Raw genomic sequence first — 22,891 nt, forward strand, 5'->3', positions numbered from 1 at the left:
CGTTATTCTGGATTATGATTGGCTGAGAGACAATAGGAAATTTTCTAAGCCAATGATATCACGTAAAATGATGACGAAAATTTTGTGCAGAAACTTTGAAAAAAGTTTTCTCGAATGAGAATGGCTTCTCGAATGAAAATGGCTTCAAGAAAGATCTTTCGGCACTTCCTCCACGCGAAGTTTTTCATGTTTTTATTATCAATAAGTAATCATACGGTTTTTCTCGTTCAATTTGGAATCAATTTGCACTTGTGAGTTTTTCAAAAAGCTGAAATTGCACTCTCGCCGAAGCGGCTCGTGCAATTTCAGCTTTTTGAAAAACTCAGTCGTGCAAATTAATTCCAAATTGAACGAGAAACCGTATGATAACCTCTACGAATACTTATAAACAACTGCAAAGTGTTACACGATAGTCAGCTACTAATACCTGTCAACTATATTACCTTGTTCAGTTTAAATTAACTACAGCCCTTGGTCAGGTGCTTTGCATGTCTCATCTTTGATCAGCCCGGTAATATCTTAGGGAATATCGATTACAACTGCCGTTAACGTTACATTACAATACAACCTTTATTTAACGTGAAACATACGCCTAGCTATGGGGTTTAAGGTATTTCGGTCTCTATCAGTGACGTCCAGGCCCAACTTTAGTTAATTAATCACTTATGCTGAGCTTGGATTAACGTTTTGTACCTCAACGAAGGTTTTCTTAGCTTGATGGCCTTAAAATCTCACTGAGCCCCAAGTTACTTTAGTCTTGACGGGATGCCGCGCGGCTAAATAATTCAGTGTAATCAGTTCATCAGCAGCAGTCTTTGTTGACTTTGAATATAAAGATAGCGACATCTTAAAGTCGTTTACAGTACAGGGTTGTCAGATTAAGAGTTTTAGTCAATTATACAGTCGTCTACTCGAAGTTCCATTTCGTTAACCTGTTCCACAGACTTCCGCTTTACAAGTGAATGTCATGAAAGATCATATATTTGAATAACTGTCTATGAAGACGTGATGGATCATCGTATTTATGTACACAACTTCAGCAGCTGTGAAATTAAAGCCTGAAAAATAATCAGGCCTGAACGGGATTCCATCCCGTGGCCTCTCGGATGACAGTGCAGTGGTCTACCAACTGAGCTATCAAGTCACGTCGACTTTAATTTCTTAGCTGCTGAAGTTGTGTATATAACTGCGATGTTCATTCATGTCTTGAAGTCTTGAATATAAAGATAGCGACATACAGCGGTACAGGGTAGTTAGATTTAGGCGTTTTCGTTAATTACACACTCGTCTGCTCGAAGTCCCGTTTCGTTAGCATGTTCCACAGATTTCCGCTTTGTCCATTGCTTGTTTACAAATATGCCACGTTAGCCTACGATATGTCATTTCGAATAGGCTCTAAATAGTACTGCTGTCTTGTAAACTTGTGATTTAGCTTCAGTTGGGATAAGTTTCTTGTGCTACATTTATACCCCAATCAAACTACTACTAGCAAATAGCAGAAATGCAGCTGATCACTTAGGGTGCGTTCCTTTGAGGTGATCTGGATCAGGATCAGTGATCAAAGATCACTCCGGATCATGGTACATCAAGGGAACCGATGAATCCATGACCAGAGTGGATTCATCGGTTCCTCCAGAGTGGATTCATCGGTTCCTTTGATGTTCCATGATGCAAGTGACCTTAGATTACTGATCCTGATCCAGATCATCCCAAAGGAATGCACCCTTAGAATTAGATATCTGGATCCATGTCAGTTTGGATCAAGGCTGCTCTAATTGCACAGAACCATTAACACCGTCTTTAAACTGGGCCCAGGAATGTACCAATCCTGTGGTGAGGGTACAGTTTGCGTGCTGAGCAGCAATATCACTCGCTGAAAGGACGCTATCCCACAGATTGAGTTCTGTGACCTCACCAGGTCCAAACGCATCCTGCTTCACGAATCCTCCGCCCACGCTATCTTGATCTTGTCCGATGACAGCAGTTCCCCCAGATAGAATCACGTAGTTTGTCTTCCAGCCTGTTCCATCTTCTACGAGCTGGCCATTCTTGTACAACTGCCACACACCGTTCGTGTTTTCCCAAGTAAAACAAATGTGATTCCATCGGTTTTTGTCAAGCGTGACACCAGTGGGAACATGGTTTTTGTATCTTCAAAAATAAAATAAGATACAAATAAAAAGATTAAATTTTTTTTTTTTTCATTAACTTTATTTCCACACTAACAGATCAAAAAAAAAAAAAAAAAAAAAAAACACTACTTACAATGAAAAATACTTGCAATACAATGCTACAGTGCAACATTTATTTACCACTTACTTGGTTATAGTTACAGTACTTACATTCCAGAAAACTTTTTCCCCTCCCCCTATTGTATGTCTTTGATACTATTTAGGCACGATTAACCCCTTTTATAGTTTTTGCAATAACCTCTTGGATTTCTACCTTACTTAAAAAAAAAAAGAAAGAAAAACGCTGATAATTTCACATTACTTATATTTCTACCAAAAAAATAATGCTATTTATTACAATATATTTTTTTTTACTAGTTACCACACGCTGTTACATAATGCTGGTGCACACTTTTTAACGACTTAATGATTTTGCTTCTAGTTGATCTGAAATATTGTGTCTAGATTTGGGGAAGCATGCTCGTTATAAAAAGCGTGTACGAAATAAGAAACAACAGAGAAAAGGGAAAAGGAACGAGGACACAAGAGAACACAAACTAATAAGGAGGCCGCCAGTCCAGGTGTAAGGTTTTGGAAAAATAAAGAGTAAAATCAGGGAGCTGCTAAAAAAAAAAAAAAAAAAAAAAGAAGTGGATTGAAGTCACAGTTCATTTGAATAGATTCCATTTCGAATTGCATTTCTTAACAGTGTTTGTCTTATAGGCATAACATTTTTCGATTTCCTGACACTTAAGGAAAGTTTGTGAAAATATTTGTAAATTTGGCAGAGTATTCTTTATTTTCGATGAATAAATGTGATACCTGCCAATTAGAAGTGCATGGTGTAGAAGTATATCCTCTGTACTATCAACTAGTCCCAGGCAGATTGGTAGGGTCAAAGAAAAGTTCTGTGGCTTTATCTGATGCTGTATCAACCAGTGTTGGATGTTTTGCCAAAAGGTTTGAACGAATTCACAGTCCCAGAAGAGATGAATCAGGCTTTCTTTTTTTTGTTCACAGAAAGTACATATGTCTGTTAAAGAGATGCCTATTTTATAGAGATAATCATTGGTTGCAATTCTTCTGTGAAGAAGCTTAAATTGGAAAGTCTGAAGTTTGGTTTCTTTCGTGCAATAGAAAGGCAAAATATATGACTTATCCCATTCTATGAAGTTTTCGTAATTTTCGCAGTCAGCTATCCATTTACTTTGGCTTTTATCAGGTGATGTAGTGATTCCTTTGACAATTAACTTATACGCCTCATTACAAAAGCTTGAGGACGATAGTAACTTTTGACTACGAGTAAGTTGGTCTTCAGAGTTCATCGTAGCCTGGTCCTGAAAAGACTTTTTTAATTTTGCCAGGGCGGAGACTATACCATGGTACCTTAAAAAAGTGGTATTAACTTTGTAGCGAGTTTTAGAATCCTTATACTTTAAAAAGTCAAACTTTTGATCTAGCAAGTCTTTAGCCTGATTAACTCCCGCGCGAGACCAATCAGAATAAAAGATTGGCCGGTTTTCAATTCTTATAAGGGAGTTGTACCAAATTGGCGCATTGCCGAAGTGTGTTGGGTTTTCTTCATGGATTAAATTTGACCAGATTTCGATTACTTGGTAAAAGAGTCCTAAATGTTTAAACCAGCCACATCAACTTGCTTCAAATTACCAGTCAGAAGTAGTTTACCGTAATGTTGTTTAATAAAAAAAGTCAAAAAATAGTTTCCATTTTGCTTGAAAAAAATTAAAATTTTAGTATGTACTCGTTACGAAACTCTTATTCGAGCAAAAACGTAAACAAATCTGATAAGACAATACATTTTCTTTGGTAAATAAACCCTCTAGCTTTGGGATAACAACAACTCGTTTGATGAATCTTGACGTCCAGCAATAATGAAGACGATCGATTGCATCACAAAAATTTATTTCCTTACATCTTGTGCTCTACATTTCCTAGATAAAAAAACTATAGAAAGGAATACTGATTTCTCGCACACATAATTAGTTGATATTGTCAATAAGTGCATTTTCCAGCGCAAACAACCTATACAATCCCTAGACTGCGAGCAGGCTACGTGATTGACTGGGCCTTTAGCGACGCTTTGGTATATAAGACGCACTGTATGCTTGTTCTACTGTGGAAAAGTGCGAAGCTTTGAAAGGCTCCTCACTTGAGACAAGGATAAATGTTTTTGAACAATGGCTTTATCCGATCAAATTCAACTATATGCCTTTATAAAGGCTTACGAGATTATAAATCTTCGCGGAGAAAAAAAAAGAAAGAAAGAAAATCACGTCCTACTTTCAACAAGTCCGTCATCTTGGATCGGGGCGCCATCATGGAGTTAAAAATCTTAAACAAAACAGTTCCGAAACTGATTAAAAAGTTTAAAGAATTTGGCTTGAAGGCTCAATAAAATCCAAAATTTCCCTTGAACACTGATTTGACAAACAACACTGAACCAAACTTTTTCCAGGTAGATCTTAGGAAACATCACAAAATTTAAATGTTGTTTGAAATCAGAGCGGGCACCTGTTGCCCCAATTCCTCCCCCCCCCCCCCCCCGCCCCCTCTATCACATAAAGTAATTACCCATTTCCAACATGGAGGTCGATATTCGGGTAAGTAAGGCAAACGTATATTGCATTGTCAACTCCAGGGGTTGCATAGCTGTACAAGCACTGCGCATCATATGGGGCCGTGTAGCTCGGTTTAACGAAAAAGCATAATGTGAATGCGGTGAGTTTGGATCCAACTGCATTTCTTTCGATGGCGTAATTCTCAACGGATTTCCTTGGAAATATCATTTGGTATGCTGTGGATAAACGATCCATATGAAAATGATTAGTTTTTAAACACAGTTTCACTGGACTGGATCAGTTAGGTTAAACCTAAATGAAACAGATCAGAAACAGTGTACGTGTGCACTGAAACCTCTTGATAACCTGAAAATCTCTTCCATGTCTTCCATTAAATAGATTTTAAAATAGCCAAGCTTCTACATTTCTTTTCAAAACGTTGGACAGTTATTTCTTCTCTCGCCACATTCAATGGAGAACGCATTCAATTCTCAGATACTCGATATAGAATTTCGTTAGCACAGACCTTTTACACACGGCATCCCAACTTCTAATTCACACAGTCTCCCGTTAAAACCTGGTGCGCAGCTGCAGTTGTATCCATTTACTCGGTCAGTGCACGTCGCGTTGTTCTTACACGGCTGACTTGCACAGTCATCAATATCTGTTTAAGATACGATGAACATGTTGAGACTCTAGTTTGCTGGTGTTGTGTTTTTTCTTTTGTTATTTACTTATTTATTTATTTATTCATTTATTCATTTATTTATTTGTTTATTTATTTATTTTTTTACAGTTTGCCCCTCCCAGGCTCTGTCTAATGTTGATGAACTCTACAAAACTGGCAAATTTGAGTGTAAGTTCTTACCCTCTTAAAGGGATTAAAAGTGATTCTATGAACAGTTCAAATTAGTTAAAAATGAATATCAATATGTGTCACCTATTTCACAGTGTGTCCCGCTAAATCGCGGCGCACAGATGCAGTTGTATCCATTCTCTCCCTCAATGCAGCTTCCATAGTTTTTACAAGGATTACCAGCGCATTTAGGCGCTTCTATTCAAAGCAAAGGATCCATGGTCGATTTAAGGTTTAGGAATAGACAAGCCGTTAAATATATTTTTTGGCCGTTAAATGTTGATCATACCATGTAGGAGGAAGGAAGGTGCCGTGCACGGACTTACAAAATACTTCCAAGCAACAAATCCGAAGACTTTTCCTAAAAATTAATTTGAAACAATCGGCTGTGAACCTTTTTGTTCGCATGGTAAAATTTTCCTTAATGGCTAGCATGTTCTAAGGCCCATGTTTGTCCAATTGTGAATTATCGACTTTACTCCGTTTAAATTTCTTGTAGTAGGTGCCGTATTTTAAAGGAACCCTCTCCTGTCTCTCTTACTCCAACGCCTGAATAGTGTTTCGGAAGGTTTTGATTTGATCATGTTTTAGACACAATTATCATGTCATCCTCAAACTTGCTGCTTCCCTCCCAGGCGTGGCTTTTTTTGGAGCCCTTTCTGAATCTAATCTAAATGTCCTTAGGTGTCCTGCGGGGTACCATGAGGGATACGATTCGAATCTAAGGGCCAATAAAAAATGTACCTAAATTTGTCCGTTTGATAAACCGACACCATCTTCTCTTGTCTATCCACAGTTGTGCTCTTTAGATTTTTTTTATTGTCTCTGTGTTGTTTTCTTACCACCTAGCGACCTATTATCCTGTCAAAATTCCTTTGGTTTTAAAGTAAACCTTGACAAATTGGATTCCTGCTACAAGATCGTCCGATTTTGTTAGCCGCTCGTATGTTTACAGACCGAATTGGAATCCACTCATTCCTACACTGGACGAAAAAAGAGTATTTTCCATTGTAGCAAATATACAGCAAACCTACAGCAAACCCACAATTATTCCGATTTGTTCAAATTTGCCGCCAGACAAATATCAAATTTGGCACAGTTTTGCCATTCATAGCAAAGCTTGCCACATTTGATTTAAATATTTTACTCGCCTGCGAAAAGATAGAGTACTCTTTATGTCTTACTTAGTATTTACAGCTGTGCCACAGACGAAATTAAAACTGACGTTTCGTAGGTACTTTGCACAAAGTGCTACAAATTCATCAGATTTGCTTGAGTTTTCAAGTTTAGCAAATCCATATTTTTGTCCAGTGCTAGTACCATTATAAATTTTAGCTTGCAAATGGACAGCCATTTAATATCTACATCTACATTTAATTAGGTCGGTAAAATCGCAAGACATTACACACAGTTTATCACGCTTTCGTACACAATCATACCATTACTTACCCATTTTGACTTCACACTTTTCTCCAGCCCATGGCTTTTTGCACAAACACGAATAGGTTTGTTTTTCCTCGTTGGACACACAAGAACCACCCTTTGCACAGCCGGTCATTAAACAGCCCTAATAGAAAAAACACAAATATGGAAATTTCTTGATGTTTAATTAAACAAGGAAGCTTAAATTCATTCCTTAGTCGGTCACGTAAGGCGCTGGAGTCTCCATGAGTCTCCCCTTCCACCACCCCTGATTTTTCTTGATATTGAGCTATGTTATTCAAGCAAACAAAACATGGTATCCTTTGAGCGCGTAGTCTAAGGTCGTCACGTTCTTCGGGGCGTGTTGTGGGGACAAGAAGCGGGGACATATTTTAGCGACAATATGTCTCCTATGCATTTTTTCAATCATTGGCAAAAAATGTGTAAACACTTTGATAAAATGTTCAGCCTTTCTCGTCGTGCTGGATGGCTGAGAACTGAAATGCAAAACTAAAAATTACCACACTATCGTGAAGTGTCAACCACCGGTCATGTTATTAGCAATTTTTATCCGGCTTGCATTTTGTATTCTTTTGTATAATTCTGAAACCCCATGAAAAAGTGCCTCCCACTGTCTTAGATGTTACTATGGTGGCACATCCAATCGGGCTTTTTAAAGATACGTTTGATAACCAAAGATCTGGAGTAAATGTTAGTTATGTTGATGTTACTTATTGATGGAACAGTTCTTGTTAGATTCCCGCGTAAAGGCGATTTGACATATGTCGGGCCATCTGGTTGAGAATTAATGGTTGTTTCTCAAAATTTGCATTTTCGAATGAATGAGAATACAATTAAGGATTTGCACTACTAGCACGTACCTTAGAAGAATCACAAGTAGCTTTCATAGGATAGACATTTTATTATGTGACTGATCACTTCTTGCTCCCACAAGGGAATGACACTAAGAAATACGTGCATTAGCAAAATGGCCTATTTGGCGCTGCAGTACTAATAAAAAATTAATGAGGTAATTTTCTCAGTCACATATAATAAGGCAGATGAGACCGAAACACTTTAGCTTCTTCTTTGATGGTTATTTTGCTTGCTGTGTATTAAGGAAAAACGGAGAACAAATAGTCGAAATGTAGCGGCTTAAAAGTAACAACTGGTCAAGCTGTGTTGAAGATTTGTTGAGAATTACATGACGCGGCACCGTGACAAGGTAACTGATTTGCATATTGTATTCGAGTTCTCACACGCAAACGCCACTCTTAAGCTTGCGTTTTGTTCCGTGCAAAAAAAAAAAAACAAAAACATCGTTTCGATTGGAATTTTCTGTCTCTATTTTAAAAGAAAAAAGGAAATTTATAACAGGAGATAACCAGGAAAGAAGTAATGATGAGTTTTTCGATTTATCTACCAAAGCTGGTCTAATTTTGGATGCCGATCTACCGTTTGTGCTTTGTAATTTGTGCTTTGACATACGTTGGCGCATTTGGTTAAAATGCCATCTATAGTAATTTTTAATTCCACTCAGTGATATTTTCTTATCAAGATATACTTATACTAAAAGAGTTATGACCCTATCAAGTCAGAAATAAAATTGCATTGTAAGAAGATTTTTAAACGGTCAAAAGGTAAAAGAATCGTGCCAGTGTTTATTTCAAGATGATGTCAAGTAAATTATCAAGTCATAGATAACAAACTGCGTAAAAAAATGAAATCAGCCAAGTGTGTGTCTTCCTGTAAACAGTTAAAAATTCTCTGTTTGGCCTTAATTCTATAGGCCATCTTGACTGACCGACCGGTATTTGTAACTTTCCTAGATTTCACAAACTTTGAAATCACTGGAACTTTTAAGCAATATTCCGGAAATACAAGAGTCCTCAGTATTTTTCCTACTGTGGGATTCTCCATATGTACAAAAAGACGGAATATAAAGTCATTAAGCGTGAGCTTTCAACTAGCATGGTTTGTTTACCTATTTTTGACGCTTTTCAACTACTACACTATCACTTCCGTTGCATACTGATTTGCAAATAAAACTGATAAACTGACAGTTTTTGTAAAGAAAAACTTTTTAAGTATTGCGTATCTTACCTTCAGAAGCATTGAGAATGTAACCCCCTGCTGATCATTTAACTTGGTGTTTTCGTTGATCAGCGTGTTGTCGTGCTTGTTGAGTTCACACGTTCTTTTGCCGTCGTTCTTGGAAGACACCTTGAAGTTTGTGGAACTGCACCATGCGTTTCTCAAACACGACTGGCTGCAAGACATCAAACTTGGAGACTCAAACCATTGAACAACGTGTCCTGTAAGCTGCTTATCTTCCCACGTTATGAAGTACCCTGAATGAGATGTGGAATCTTCATCGGCAGCGAAAATCCTGCTGTATATGGTCCCTTGAAAGAGGAAAAATAACAGAGCGCGTTTGGCTTCCATTACTAACAAGATCTAAACGATTAGCGGATGCTAATCAAATTATAATAGAATTTGTTGGTGGCGATACGGTGCTACGATTGGCCATTTCAGTTTGATTAATATTCGGATCCCTTAAATACGCAAGTAATTAATGAGCCAACGGGTGGTCTATTTATTATTCAGCCATGTTGTGTAACAGCCTACCAATATTAAAATATATATACATTTATCTTTACTTGAATGTCCTGTCTATTAGTGGTTATGCAAAGAACATTTGTTATCTTTTTTTTTTCTTTTTGTTCGTCTTAGTTATACATACCAACAAATTATTGCCAAGCATATGCCGACAGGCTTTCCCACTAGTTCGACATTCAGTCGCCAGTAACTAAATTGTTTGAATATTCCAACATTTAATTTAGTGTTTAGGCTTTTTATCTGTTACCAAGGGATCAGTAAAGTCAGTAATCAAGCGTATCCTGGTGTACACGACGCGTCCGCTGATTGAGTTCAACAAGTACAAAGTATTGAAAATTCGGGCTACAGGTCTTTCAGACTCTGTAAAATTCGGTTCAGTAAGTCCATGATGTCTTCTGTCGGTAACGGTAGTTTAACAGTAGATTGTTGTATAGCGGTCTCGGTACACTGTAGTGCCAATTGAAGGGGAATACTGGTGAACAGTGATTTCACATCAAAAGACACAAGTTTGTAGTCGTCAGGTATCTGTACTGTCTTAATAGCGTCAATAAAGTTCTCCGTAGATTGTAGTTTACGTCTTGATTTGTCAGTAAGGGGTTGCAGTATTTTCGTCAAGTACTTAGACAGTTGATACGTAGGGGACCCACAGAATGACACTATAGGTCGCATCGGTATACCAGGTTTGTGCAGTTTCGGTAATCCGTAAAGTTTCGGTGGTTGAGGTACTGAGCACCTCAGTCGATAGTAGCGTTGAGTGTCGAAGCGTCAGTCTTTTTAAGCGTAAGTATTTTGCTGTTAAGTTTACCTTGAAGTGCTGGCGTCGGGTCGCGTTTAAGTTCTTCGTAAGTTTGTTTGTCGTTAACAAGTGCCTCCATTTTGTCAAAGTAGTCAGCCTTGTCCATAACAACAGTGACACGTCCTTTGTCGGCTGGTAGTATAACAATGTTGCTGTCGTCTTTCAGTCGTTTGAGTGCTTGGTTTTCGTGTTTTGTCAAGTTATTGTCAGGTATAGAGGCTGATTGTACCGTGGAAGCAATTCTGCTCCCGATGTTATCCTTGGCAGATTCTGATAAGTCTCGCTGACGAGGCAGAACCGCCTCAACACTAGATACAATGGACTCGGTGTAAGATCCAAGTGTAACATTTTTTCTATTATTCGTTCTTGCGTAATTTGTTTTTCCTTTGCGTACGCAAATTAGTTTATACTTCTTTTCGTCCTTTTGTTTAGTCTTTTTTTTGCGTCAATTTAGGTGTTTATTCCTTTCTGTCAGTTTTCGCGCCCTCGTTAGCGTTTCTTTGCTGTTTCATCTTCATTAGCGCCTTTCTAAGTTTCTATAGTTTTATTTTCCGCATGTTCTAGCGTATTTTCCATATCATAGCTTTGCAGTACAGTTTTGGGGCAGTTCATTTTGGTCCGCGCTTAGCGCAGTTCTATTTAGCTTTCGTGCTAGTCTCTTCGCGTCATTCGCAGTCCGTTTCACAACAGTTTTCTCTGGCCGAAACAATGTAAGTGTAATTCACAGTCCTCGTTTTGCAGTTTTGTTATTTCTTTATTCGAATTTAGCTCAGTCGCAACTTGTAACTTTTGCTCCTTTACTGTTTTAGTTTCAACCCACGCTGTTTGTATCCACGCTGTTTGTATCCACGCTGTTTGTAACCACGCTGTTTGTAACCACGCTGTTTGTATCTACGCCGCTCGTATGCACACTCTTTGTACCACGCCGTTTTGATTTGTGGAGTTGTTTATTAAAGGCCAAGAGAGTTTTTTACGCTTATTGCAGTTTCATCGTTGAAAATTGTTGGTGACATGTCGTTTCGTCATGAGCTTTAGCCGCAAGCAGCTTACAGATCCCGCCGCCCGGCGAGTTGGAACACGCGTGCGACAACCAAACCGTTGGCTGGATTTTGAGGCGTCTAACCTGGAAACACTTCGTTTAAAGAAAAATTCAAGGTCTGGTCACCTATCTACCGTAACAGCCATTTCCAATGAAATTTCTGGCTTGCTTACTGATGATCATAATCTTCAGGAGGTTAAGGAGAAGCTTCCTTACTTGGACAACGCTTTTGAAAGATTCAAAGAGGCCCATCGCGACTACGTCGGAGAAATTCTGGATGAGAACGCCATTATTGAGGGTCAACGCTATCTTGAAGACAAAGAGAGAAAGGTTCGTGTGTTCCGTCAGGAGATCGTCGGCTGGATAATTAATATTGAACACAAGCTATTAGCTGAATCGTTTCAAGTAGATTCGGCGGTGAATCCCGAGGATTCAATTAGTTGTGCTGGCACACCAATTCCTTCAGGTGCTTCCAAGGTTTCAAAACATTCAAGTCGAGCAAGTTCACGTGGTAGCCGTGCTTCATCAGTTGCAGCCGCGAGAGCCAAAGAAGCCGCAAGAATTGCCGAGTTAAAAGCCGAAATTTCTATGCTCGAAAAGCGCCAAACACTCGAAGAGAAAAAGTTTCGTTTGCAGCAGGAAGAATTACGCCTTAACCTCGAAGCCGAAATGGTCAAGACAACAGCTAAGGAGAGGGTCTACGCAGCAATGACCTCCCCTTCTCTACCGGATGTGAAGCCTTTAAAATTGGAGACAGAGCTCCAGGATCAGGATCCCCCTCGTACCAGCCCCCGCGCGAAAAGGTCCTTTCCAGGCGAGGTGCACCACCCAGGCCAGGGAGTGTCCATGGATTCTGTTCCTTACGACCAGTTTGATTATCAAGCGTGTACAGTCGGCGAGGATCTGAGAAAGGAAACGATTGGTTTGCAGCGGCAACAGACTGCTCTTCAGTTTCAGCAGAATAGAATAATGGAATTGCTAGCGCATAATCAGAATAGAAACAAACTTCCGCAGCCCCGTGTTCCTGTGTTTGACGGAAACCCTATTGAATACCGCACCTTCGTTCGCGCTTTTGAAAATTTGGTTGAATCCAGAACATTTAGCAGTACTGATAGACTCTATTACCTCGAGCAGTTCACCGCAGGGGACGTTAAGGAACTTGTGAGATCCTGTCATCATTTACCAGCGGAAGAAGGTTACGATGAGGCTCGTAGGCTTTTGAGAAGGAAGTATGGTGACGATTATCGCATAGCATCCGCTTACGAGATGAAGGCCCTCGATTGGCCGAGCATAAAGGCAGAAGATGGTGTGGCTTTGAATCGTTTTTCAGTCTTTCTCGCAAGTTGCAAGAACGCATTGGCAGGTAGCCAGTACATTTCTAAGTTTGATCAACCAGGAAACATTCAAAAGTTGGTGCTCAAGATTCCTTACAGCATGAGAGAAAGATGGCGTCGCTTAGCTGATGACATCATGAACAGACAGTTAAGGCCAGTACAGTTCAGTGACTTCGTTGCCTTTGTTGATCGCGAAGTAAGAATACTAACCAACCCAGTCTTTGGCAAGATATCCGATACCGTAAGATCGGCGCCTGGTCAGCGGTCCTCTGGTGGCAAGACATCCAATCCCAAGAACCTCAGCCTCTTAGCACATGTAGGCGATAGTGAAGGTCCTACCAGTGAGACGGTTCCGCAGGGTGTGAAGGAGCCAAGTCAACGCGCCGATGGAGAGCAGGGACCTCAGACTCGCAAGGTTCAGCTATCTGGAATCGATCAGGGTCCCTCACAAGGGAAAAATCGGTGTCTCTATTGTAGCAGAAACCACGCCCTTGAGGATTGTCAGTCATTGCGGTGGAAACCCTACCAAGAGAGAATTCAATTCCTATTGTCCAAAAAGCTGTGCTTTGGATGTTTATCCACCGAACATGTCGCAAAGTTTTGCCCGCAGAGGAAAAATTGCAAGATTTCGAACTGTAAAGGACGGCATCCTACTGTTTTACATACTAGCCCTCGTGAGAGACCAGCTGTCGGCGTTGGAGTGGGTACGGAGGACGTAATCAGCACTCAAGTTTGTAGTCACATGGTAAAAACGGGCACCAGTGCTAACAGTGAGACTTCGGGAGAGGGTCGTAGGACAGGCATGGCCGTAATACCAGTTAGAGTGAGAGCGAAAGATAGTGATAAGAGCGTCATCACCTACGCCTTCTTGGATAACGGTAGCAACTCCAGTTTCTGTACTGAATCGCTCATGAAGCAGCTCGGGATTAATGGTCAGCAAGTTAAGATATCCTTGTCTACTCTTGAGAAGAAAAATAGCATCACCAACAGCTTCCTGGTTCGCGACCTTCTTGTATCCGATTTGGATGAGAACGAGTGGATTAGCCTCCCGACCCTTTACACCAGGCCGGAGATTCCTGTGTCCAGCAGTGACATTCCAACTCAGGACGACGTTGATCAGTGGCCCCACTTGCAAGGAGTTTTTCTACCTCGTCTCGACGCTGAGGTTGGCCTTTTGATTGCTAGTGACGTTCCCAAGGCTCTCGATCCACTTGATATCAAACACAGTCAAGACGGTGGTCCTTATGCTTCAAGAACGCGAATTGGCTGGGCGGTAAATGGTCCCTTACGCCGTCGTCACCATAGTTCACGGTCATCCACTTTTGTTGCTAAAGTCGATCACCGGCTCCAACAGATGATAGAAGACTTCTACAATCGCGATTTTACTGATCCCACCGTTGATAGTAAGACAGAGATGTCTCAAGACGAACGTAGATTTATGCAAATCGCCGAACAGACGGTGGAATTGAGAAATGGGCACTATCAAATCTCTTTACCGTTTAAGGATCGCCAAACGCTTGTACCCAGCAACAAGGCTCAGGCCTGGCAGCGCGCCATTTGGTTGAAGAAAAAGCTGGAACGAGACCCGAAGTTGTACCAAGATTATAAGGCCTTTATGGAAGACATTCTCTCCAAAGGATATGCACGCAAAGTGTCCCCTGATCAGAAGAGCCCCGCGAAGGGCACCGCCTGGTACATACCGCACCATGGTGTTTACCACCCTCGCAAGCCAGGAAAGATCCGCGTCGTGTTTGACTGTTCGGCCAAATTTATGGGAAAGTCTCTCAATGACATGCTGTACAAGGGCCCGGACCTAACCAGTTCGCTTGTAGGAGTCCTGTTGAGGTTTCGTGAAGAGAGAGTGGCCGTTATGGCGGACATAGAGTCCATGTTCCACCAAGTGAGAGTTCCCGATCCTGACAGTTCCTTTCTGCGTTTTCTTTGGTGGGAGGATGGCAACATGGCGCACGAATTACAAGAATATCAGATGGTAGTTCACTTGTTTGGAGCCATTTCATCACCGGCTTGCGCAAATCTCGCACTCCGCAAGACAGCAGAAGATAATCGTCACAGCTTCCCTCCTGACGTCATCAACACAGTTAAAAGAAACTTTTATGTTGATGATTGTTTGAAGTCCCTCCCTGGCGAGCAGAAAGCCATTGAGCATGTTGGCAGTTTATGCACTTTACTATCACGTGGTGGTTTCAAGCTAACCAAATGGGTCAGCAATAGCCGTGATGTTCTGCAAGCCATCCCTGAGAAGGAGCGCGCAAAGGACATCAAGGACATGGACATAAGGAAGGACGAGTTGCCTGTTCAGCGAGCCCTAGGAGTTCAATGGTGTGTAGAATCCGACTCGTTCCGCTTCAGAGTCGACATTAGCTCCCGTCCACCAACGCGTAGGGGTATCTTGTCTCTAGCGAGTGCTATTTTCGATCCGTTGGGATTCCTGGCACCGTTCGTTCTGACCGCAAAAGAAATCCTTCAAGATCTTTGTCGCATTAAGCTAGGATGGGATGACGAGATCCCGACTGAGTACGCTGCACGTTGGGAAAATTGGCTAGCAGATGTTCCAAAGCTCTCGGAGTTTGCTGTGAGTCGCTGTTTAAAGCCAGAGGATTTTGGTCCTGTTAAATCCAGTCAGCTGCATCACTTCTCTGATGCCTCAGAAGCTGCTTATGGTTCAGTGACTTACCTTCGACTGGTCAGCCATGAGGACCGAGTTCATTGTTCCTTCCTGTTTGGAAAATCACGCGTTGCTCCTTTGAAAGCTATCTCCGTTCCTCGTTTAGAGCTCTCGGCCGCAACCGTTTCTGTGCGACAAGACAAGATGCTCAAGGAAGAGCTGGAGATGCCTCCTAATTGCGAATCCGTGTTTTGGTCAGACAGCATGTCAGTGCTTCGTTATGTGAAGAACGAAAGTACGCGTTTCCACACGTTTGTTGCGAATCGGGTTGCCGTACTACGAGAGGGCTCAAATCCAGATCAGTGGCGCTATGTGGAAGGTGTAGCGAATCCCGGAGATTGCGCTTCAAGAGCGTTGACTGCCAATGCATTGTTGAGCTGGCAAAGATGGTTACTGGGGCCGGAGTTTCTCTGGAAGTCAGAAGAAGATTGGCCTAGGAACCCCTCATCGCTTGGATGTCTTCAAGACGGAGACCCGGAAGTGAAGATGGTTTATAAGGTTTGTCACGCCTCTGTTTCCGAGTCGGAGCATCCTTTGGTTGAGTACTTTCAACGCGCGTCTTCCTGGCACCGATTGAAGAAGTCAGTTGCATGGTTTTTACGGTACCGTGGAAACTTGGAAAGGTTAAGTAAACGCGGAAAATCGACAGAGCCGATCCATTCAACTCCCATCCTTTCTTTACCACCAATTACCGTTACAGAGTTGGAAATCGCGGAGCTAGAAATCCTCAGGAACGTCCAGCAGTTTAATTTTCCGGATGAGCTTGAGCTGTTTAGCAAGTCTGAAAACGGTAGGCAAGTCAAGAAAAGCAGCAGCCTTCGAAGTCTGGATCCAATCTTAGTGAACGGCGTCTTACGTGTCGGTGGGAGGTTAAGTTTAGCGTCCACTGCATTTGAGGCCAAACATCAGATTATTTTGCCAAAGAAGGATCACGTGACCAACCTTGTAGTAGAATATTACCACCAGATCTCCGGTCACTCTGGAAGAGAGTACGTTATCAGTCTTGCGCGCGAGAAGTTTTGGATCGTAAACGCAAGTTCTGTTGTCAGGAAAGTTCTTTCGAAATGTTTTAGTTGCCGGCGGCGTCAAGGCCCATTCTGTGAGCAGAAAATGGCTGACCTTCCCGTGGATCGTGTTACCCCAGGTCAGCCACCTTTTACATCTGTCGGCATTGATTGTTTTGGTCCTCTTCAGGTACGCCGTGGGCGAAGTCTTGTGAAGAGATATGGGGTCATTTTCACGTGTCTTTCTATCCGCGCAGTGCACATTGAAGTGGCGCACAGTTTGGAAACTGATTCTTTCCTGATGGCGCTCAGAAGGTTTATAGCAAGAAGGGGCCAGGTAAAGGAGATCAGATCCGATAATGGTACCAATTTCACCGGCGGAGAGAGGGAGCTCAGGGAAGCCATCAACGCATGGAATCACAACAAGATTCACGAAGCTCTACTTCAGAAGGGTATCAAGTGGAACTTCAACCCCCCTATGGCTCTCATTATGGAGGTGTTTGGGAGCGCTGCATTCGAACAACGCGCAAGGTCCTTCGAGCTTTGCTTCAAACTCAAACTGTTGACGACGAAGGTTTAGTCACCCTCCTATGCGAAGTGGAAAGCATTATTAGTGGACGTCCAATCACCACAGTTTCAGGTGACCCTAATGATCCGGAGCCCCTTACACCAAACCATTTGCTTCTTTTACGCTCGGAGCCTCAGATGTCCCCTGGGTTATTCCAAAAGGAAGACTCCTTCTCTCGACGCAGATGGAAACAAGTGCAATATCTCGCAGATATCTTTTGGAAGAGATGGTCTAAGGAGTACTTGCCTCTGCTCCAAAGAAGGCAGAAATGGACGACGATTCGCAAGAACCTGGCCGTTGGGGACATTGTTCTAGTGAGCGCGGAAAATTCCCCTCGCAATTCATAGCCCCTTGGTAGAGTGGTAGAAGTCTTCGCCGACAAGAAAGGTTTGGTGCGCCGTACCAGGGTGAAAGTAAAAGGAGCAGTTTTGGAGAGGCCAATTGACAAGCTTTGCTTGCTGATAGAAGCTTGAACTTTCCCTTTGGAGTTATTTTCTGTGCAATTTTCTGAGTTCAGGAGAAGAGAACATTAAGAACTCTTAGAAAGACACTTAGATCTTTAATTGTGTAATTTAAGTGCCTCGCGTGTGCTCCTCACTTATGGGGCCGGTATGTAAGATCCAAGTGTAACATTTTTTCTATTATTCGTTCTTGCGTAATTTGTTTTTCCTTTGCGTACGCAAATTAGTTTATACTTCTTTTCGTCCTTTTGTTTAGTCTTTTTTTTGCGTCAATTTAGGTGTTTATTCCTTTCTGTCAGTTTTCGCGCCCTCGTTAGCGTTTCTTTGCTGTTTCATCTTCATTAGCGCCTTTCTAAGTTTCTATAGTTTTATTTTCCGCATGTTCTAGCGTATTTTCCATATCATAGCTTTGCAGTACAGTTTTGGGGCAGTTCATTTTGGTCCGCGCTTAGCGCAGTTCTATTTAGCTTTCGTGCTAGTCTCTTCGCGTCATTCGCAGTCCGTTTCACAACAGTTTTCTCTGGCCGAAACAATGTAAGTGTAATTCACAGTCCTCGTTTTGCAGTTTTGTTATTTCTTTATTCGAATTTAGCTCAGTCGCAACTTGTAACTTTTGCTCCTTTACTGTTTTAGTTTCAACCCACGCTGTTTGTATCCACGCTGTTTGTATCCACGCTGTTTGTAACCACGCTGTTTGTAACCACGCTGTTTGTATCTACGCCGCTCGTATGCACACTCTTTGTACCACGCCGTTTTGATTTGTGGAGTTGTTTATTAAAGGCCAAGAGAGTTTTTTACGCTTATTGCAGTTTCACTCGGTCGGTATCCGTTTAGGCGTCACTGAGTGTTTTAGTCCGTAGGACAGTACGTGAGTCTCGGTTTTGTCTAAGGGACGGGAAGAAATATTCCTGATCCAGTTATCGTCGGTTTTCGGTCGTTTTCTGTCTTTATTGCATTTACGTCTTGTCAGGTTTCGTTCTTGTTCAGTACGAACGCGGTCTGTGGACACCTTTACCGCCGTTCACAAAGACGAAATTGACGATTTTCACGACCACCTAAACGAACAGAACGCCGACATCCAGTTTACTAAAGAGATCGAAGAAAATGGAAAACTTCCTTTTCTAGACTGTTTGGTAAGCCGCGACAACAACGAACTGCGAACGACAGTGTACAGAAAACCGACGCATACCGACAGATTACTTGACGAATCATCCTACAACCCGACTTCACACAAAGCCACGACTATAAAGACTTTGACGAGACGAGCGCAACTAGTTTGTGACACGCCGGACTTACTTGACGAAAACAGATACCTTGAACGTGTTTTTCACAAAAACAACTACAACGCTGACTTTATTAGACGAAACATTTACCGACCTACTGAAGCTGACGCAACGAACAGGAACCCAACGCCTGTTACTACAGTGACTATACCTTACATTAAGGGTACTTCTGAGACCATCTGACGGATCCTGCAGCCCTACAACATCCTTGTAGCCCACAAACCTACAACTACGTTACGACGCTTACTGACCAACGTGAAAGACAGGGATGAACCTAACAACAGACAGGGAGCAGTTTACAAGAGTAGTAAAGGACGCTTATAGGGGCAGTAACCAATCAGGAGGCAGGGATCATACCACGTGACCAACTTTTTCCCATACATTCTCTTAAATTTGAAAATCCAAGATGGCGGACGCGTTTTAAAATGCGTCTGCAGTGACGTCACAGGTCAGCGGCCTTTTTCATCACAGGTCACGTGCGTGCCCAAATAAGGCGATAGCCAATCCATGAGATCGAGGTTGTGACGCGCATGTCCAAATAAGGCGATAGACAGGAAGTGAGTTTCAAAAATGATTTTTTTATTGATTTTACAGGAAGTAAAAAATTACAATGGTGTGTATCCGTATGGAAACGACATGAAAGTGTTCGTGTCTACGACGCGTTTGTCGAAGACGAGTCCGTAGCGTTTAGTCCGTGTGATGACTTTGAGATGTTTGGTGGCTGGGTTTCTATAGAAGAAGTTAGGGTTGACGACATGGATGTTGCGTCGTCCACCATCCTCGAGAGGTTGTTCGAGTTCGTCGAGGAGATTTTGTTCCATGACGTCGTAATTGAGTTGTTGGGCTCCTCGTACATTGAGGGAGAAGCCTCGGACTTTGCAACAGACTTTATCTTGATGGGTTTTGTACCCGTAATTCTTGGGTCCAGCGGAGGTGAAAGTGGTAATGAAGTCGTCGTCGTCGAGTTCGTTGGTCATCTCACCCAAGTAATCACCTAGAGGAATATCCACTTGACCCGGTTTGTAGGAGTAGATGACGGAGTCAGTGTCAAAGTAAAGGACTTGTTGCTTTAACAGTTCCAGGTAGCTGTATAATTTGAGCCGAGCCCAGCAGGTGGTGAAAGCGGCGACGAAGATGTTGGTTCGTCCGTTATCGGGTTGGTTGTCTTTGAGCTCGGCGTAGACGACTTCTAGGGCTTCGTCGTTGACAATTCTGACTTGTCGTATGTCGTTGAAGTGATCGGAAACGAGGGCGAAGAGTTCCCTTGCGTTGTAGACGACTTGGGTAGTGGGTTTGTGTAGGTTTTCTCCGAATTTGCCCCAGAAGGAGTTGAGCATGAGTTTGGCGGTGGCTTTGCGTCCTGGATTTTTCAGGATCATGGACGGATCGAGAGTGATGCCTTCTTTCTGGCGGTATTGTCGCACGTACCGTACCTTGTCTTCGGGGGTGTGACACCAGTTGGGGTAGCCGGCGGATTCCTGTTTGATTTTTAGCCAGGTGTTCACGTAATCGGCGAAGAGTCCTGTACGACGTTGTCTTTCCGGGAAATGGTGGACTTCGTGGATCTTGATGAGCGTGTAGCCCATGGCAACGGCTTTCTCGATTTCGGGTGTGCACCAGGTCCCTCGTAGCGTACGTTGCTCGGTCGTGTGAGGGCATCGATGTGATTTCTCTAAGAGGGGTTTGGACATTTCGTGTTCCACGCACGATCGGCAGAGTGGGAAGGTGAGTTTACCTCCGTGCCGAAAAGGTAGAACGGGATGGTAAAGTTCGTGTGGCGGTAGTATGTCCACTTTGGCCATACCGAAGTAGTGATGGATGTCTTGATCTTGGGGGTTGACGATGACTTGCGGGTGTCCTATGGGGTATTTGCTTCCCTTGTTGACCCAGGGGTAGAGCGACGTCACGTCGATGTACTTGATTTGTTCTCCTTGAGTCACGTTGGCCACGTGATGTAGTCTGACCGCGTTCGTGCGCCCTCCGAAAAAAGCTTCTCGGGGTTGGAGCGGTTCGACGATTTCGAACGTGGCTAGGAACTGGCTGAGATCAGGGTTGGTTTTGACTTCTAGGTCCCAGGCGCATTCCCACTTGACGCAGAGCTGGTAGCCTTTGTCACTGAGAAGGTCGTGTTTGAGGAGTGTGGACTGGTAGACTTCCTGTAGGGTGCGATCGGTGTGACAGATGGGATATCGGTCTCGATTGGTCGGGAAACAGCGTGGACATCCGTGCCATAGACATCCGTGGAATTCGTAGACGGTTCGAGTGGTCGGATCGTATCCGTCCACGAGATGACCGTCCAGTCGGACTTCACCTCCGTTTCGCACGGTGCGTATGCGATCGCCTTGGTCCGTGTGTTGCAACGAGTGTTCTTGCCAGGCTAGCCATTTCAGGGCTTTGACGGACTGATTGGATCGGGCGCCGTGCCATCCTCGCGGGGGTCTGGAGGCGATGGTGTTGAGCGGGACGAGTTTCTTGCGCCAGAATCGGTTGCAGGCGGAGGCGATGGTGACGCATTTCTCCATGGGGTCAAAGTCGGCTTTTTGTTTGAATTCTTGCCGGAACTTTTGACAGCCTGCCTTGAGGAGTTTGACGTCCGACTCGCAGTAGGCTTCCATTTCTTCCCTTAAGACGAAATGGTAGTTGTCGTTGACTTTCTCTCGGTACCACTGGTCGAATTCGGCTTTCTTTTTGGCGGACATGCCGTCGGGATCGTACATGTCTCGCGGTGGCATGGGACCTTCGTACGCTTGGTTTTCTAGGGTGTTGAATTTGTGCGGGAAGAATCCTTTGCACAGTTCGTGGATTCCGAAGGTGGCTGGAAAGTTGGCCAGCGGGAACGGGAGAAAGCAGAGGGAATCTTTGAAAGTCAGTCTGTCTGATCTTAGGGACAGTATCTTGGTGCCATCGGTGATTTGGTCTGTGACTTCTCGATGCGTGGCGTAACAGTGTTGCAGGATGAACATCCCGTCGTAACCTTTGAAATTGTGAAAGAGGACGATGACGTCCCGTTCGTCATTGTCCTGGTCGACGGCGAGGGATTCGAGGTGGTCGAACATGTCGGCGGTGCAGTCGTCACCGTAGAAGGAGCAGAATTCCTCCTCTTCATCGTCTTCCAAGCAGAGTAGAATGGGTGTCTGATTCCCTTCGGCGTCGGTGATGGCTTCGTAGTCGCAGTACACTTGAAGGGGCGGGTCTCTGTCTACCCAGACTCGCGTGTCTGGATCGTCGGGTCCGGGTTCTTCGAAGGGTCGCCCATTGACTTTGTCGCGGGGAACGCGTTTCTTTTTGGGGTCGTCTTCGTCTTGGGGGATGCGTTGGATGTAACAACGGTGCGTCTCCAGATGGACTTGTTTTTCGCAGATGCTGCATTCGCCCCATCCGCACTTGTGACCGGGGGGACGACCTCCTCGCCCGTTCTTGCGTTTACGCTCGTAGACGTGGCAACAGTCCGGACACTTTTTGTAAGTGTCGCAGATGGAGGGGATGCTGAGACTCCGCCGTTGCAAGTGGTCGTTGTAGCATCGGTCTCCGAAGAATTTTCTGTGACACAATCGGCATTCGGAGGTGGGTTCGGGAAACTTGCCACGTGCTAGGGGTCGTTTTTTCTCGATGAAATCGGGGCAGTCTTTTCGTTTGCAGGCGGGACACCATTTACCGAGGCAGGGATGACGTCGAAAGTCGTCGTGATCGTAGCCTCGATTGCATTCGTCGCAGAAGTAGGATTTGTTGAGGAATCCCTTAAACGAGTTGCATCCGTCGTAGTGACTGTCTTCTTTGATGAGACGAATGATCTTGTCCGAGGGTTCGGGTCCCGCGTAGATGACCATGTGGGGTGGGTCGATGGACATGACTTTGAGCTGGTAGCCAGGTAACGCTTTTTGAAACTGTTGCAGTTCGGGAATGCCACAAGGTCCTTCGGGAACGTTGGCTCGACGGTGGAGTTCTTTTGCCAATCGCTCTTGGACGGGGCACCCCTGTTTGAGATTGTGGTAATCTTGGTCACGCGAATTCTCGTTCGCGTCTACCAGGGCTTTCATGGTGACGATGGCGCGAGCGCAGCATAGATTGTCTTT

General features: G+C 43.5%; 2 protein-coding genes across 3 annotated transcripts; one reads left to right on the forward strand and one right to left on the reverse strand.

Annotated features, from left to right (window-relative positions):
* Positions 1-376: 376 nt before the first annotated feature.
* LOC145467355 (mucosal pentraxin-like) lies at positions 377-9,473 on the reverse strand. 2 transcript variants are annotated; one of them, XM_081450943.1, is made up of 5 exons: positions 9,132-9,473; positions 7,056-7,173; positions 5,277-5,414; positions 4,764-4,986; positions 377-2,151 (listed from the first exon to the last, which is right to left on the reverse strand). In XM_081450943.1, exons 1-5 carry the CDS (start codon positions 9,471-9,473, stop codon positions 1,761-1,763), a joined length of 1,212 nt encoding a protein of 403 aa, XP_081307069.1. In that variant the 3' UTR covers positions 377-1,760. The 2 variants fall into 2 exon arrangements, with proteins under 2 accessions (XP_081307069.1, XP_081307130.1); XM_081451004.1 differs by lacking the exon at positions 9,132-9,473 and adding an exon at positions 7,910-7,973.
* Positions 9,474-11,467: 1,994 nt separating this feature from the next.
* Positions 11,468-17,086, forward strand: LOC145500791 (uncharacterized). Its single transcript, XM_081480643.1, has one exon. It carries the CDS (start codon positions 11,468-11,470, stop codon positions 17,084-17,086), a length of 5,619 nt encoding a protein of 1,872 aa, XP_081336769.1.
* Positions 17,087-22,891: the final 5,805 nt, after the last annotated feature.

This window comes from Orbicella franksi, chromosome 1 (genome assembly GCF_964199315.1).
Source record: "Orbicella franksi chromosome 1, jaOrbFran1.1, whole genome shotgun sequence".
NCBI classification, from domain to species: Eukaryota; Metazoa; Cnidaria; class Anthozoa; order Scleractinia; family Merulinidae; genus Orbicella; species Orbicella franksi.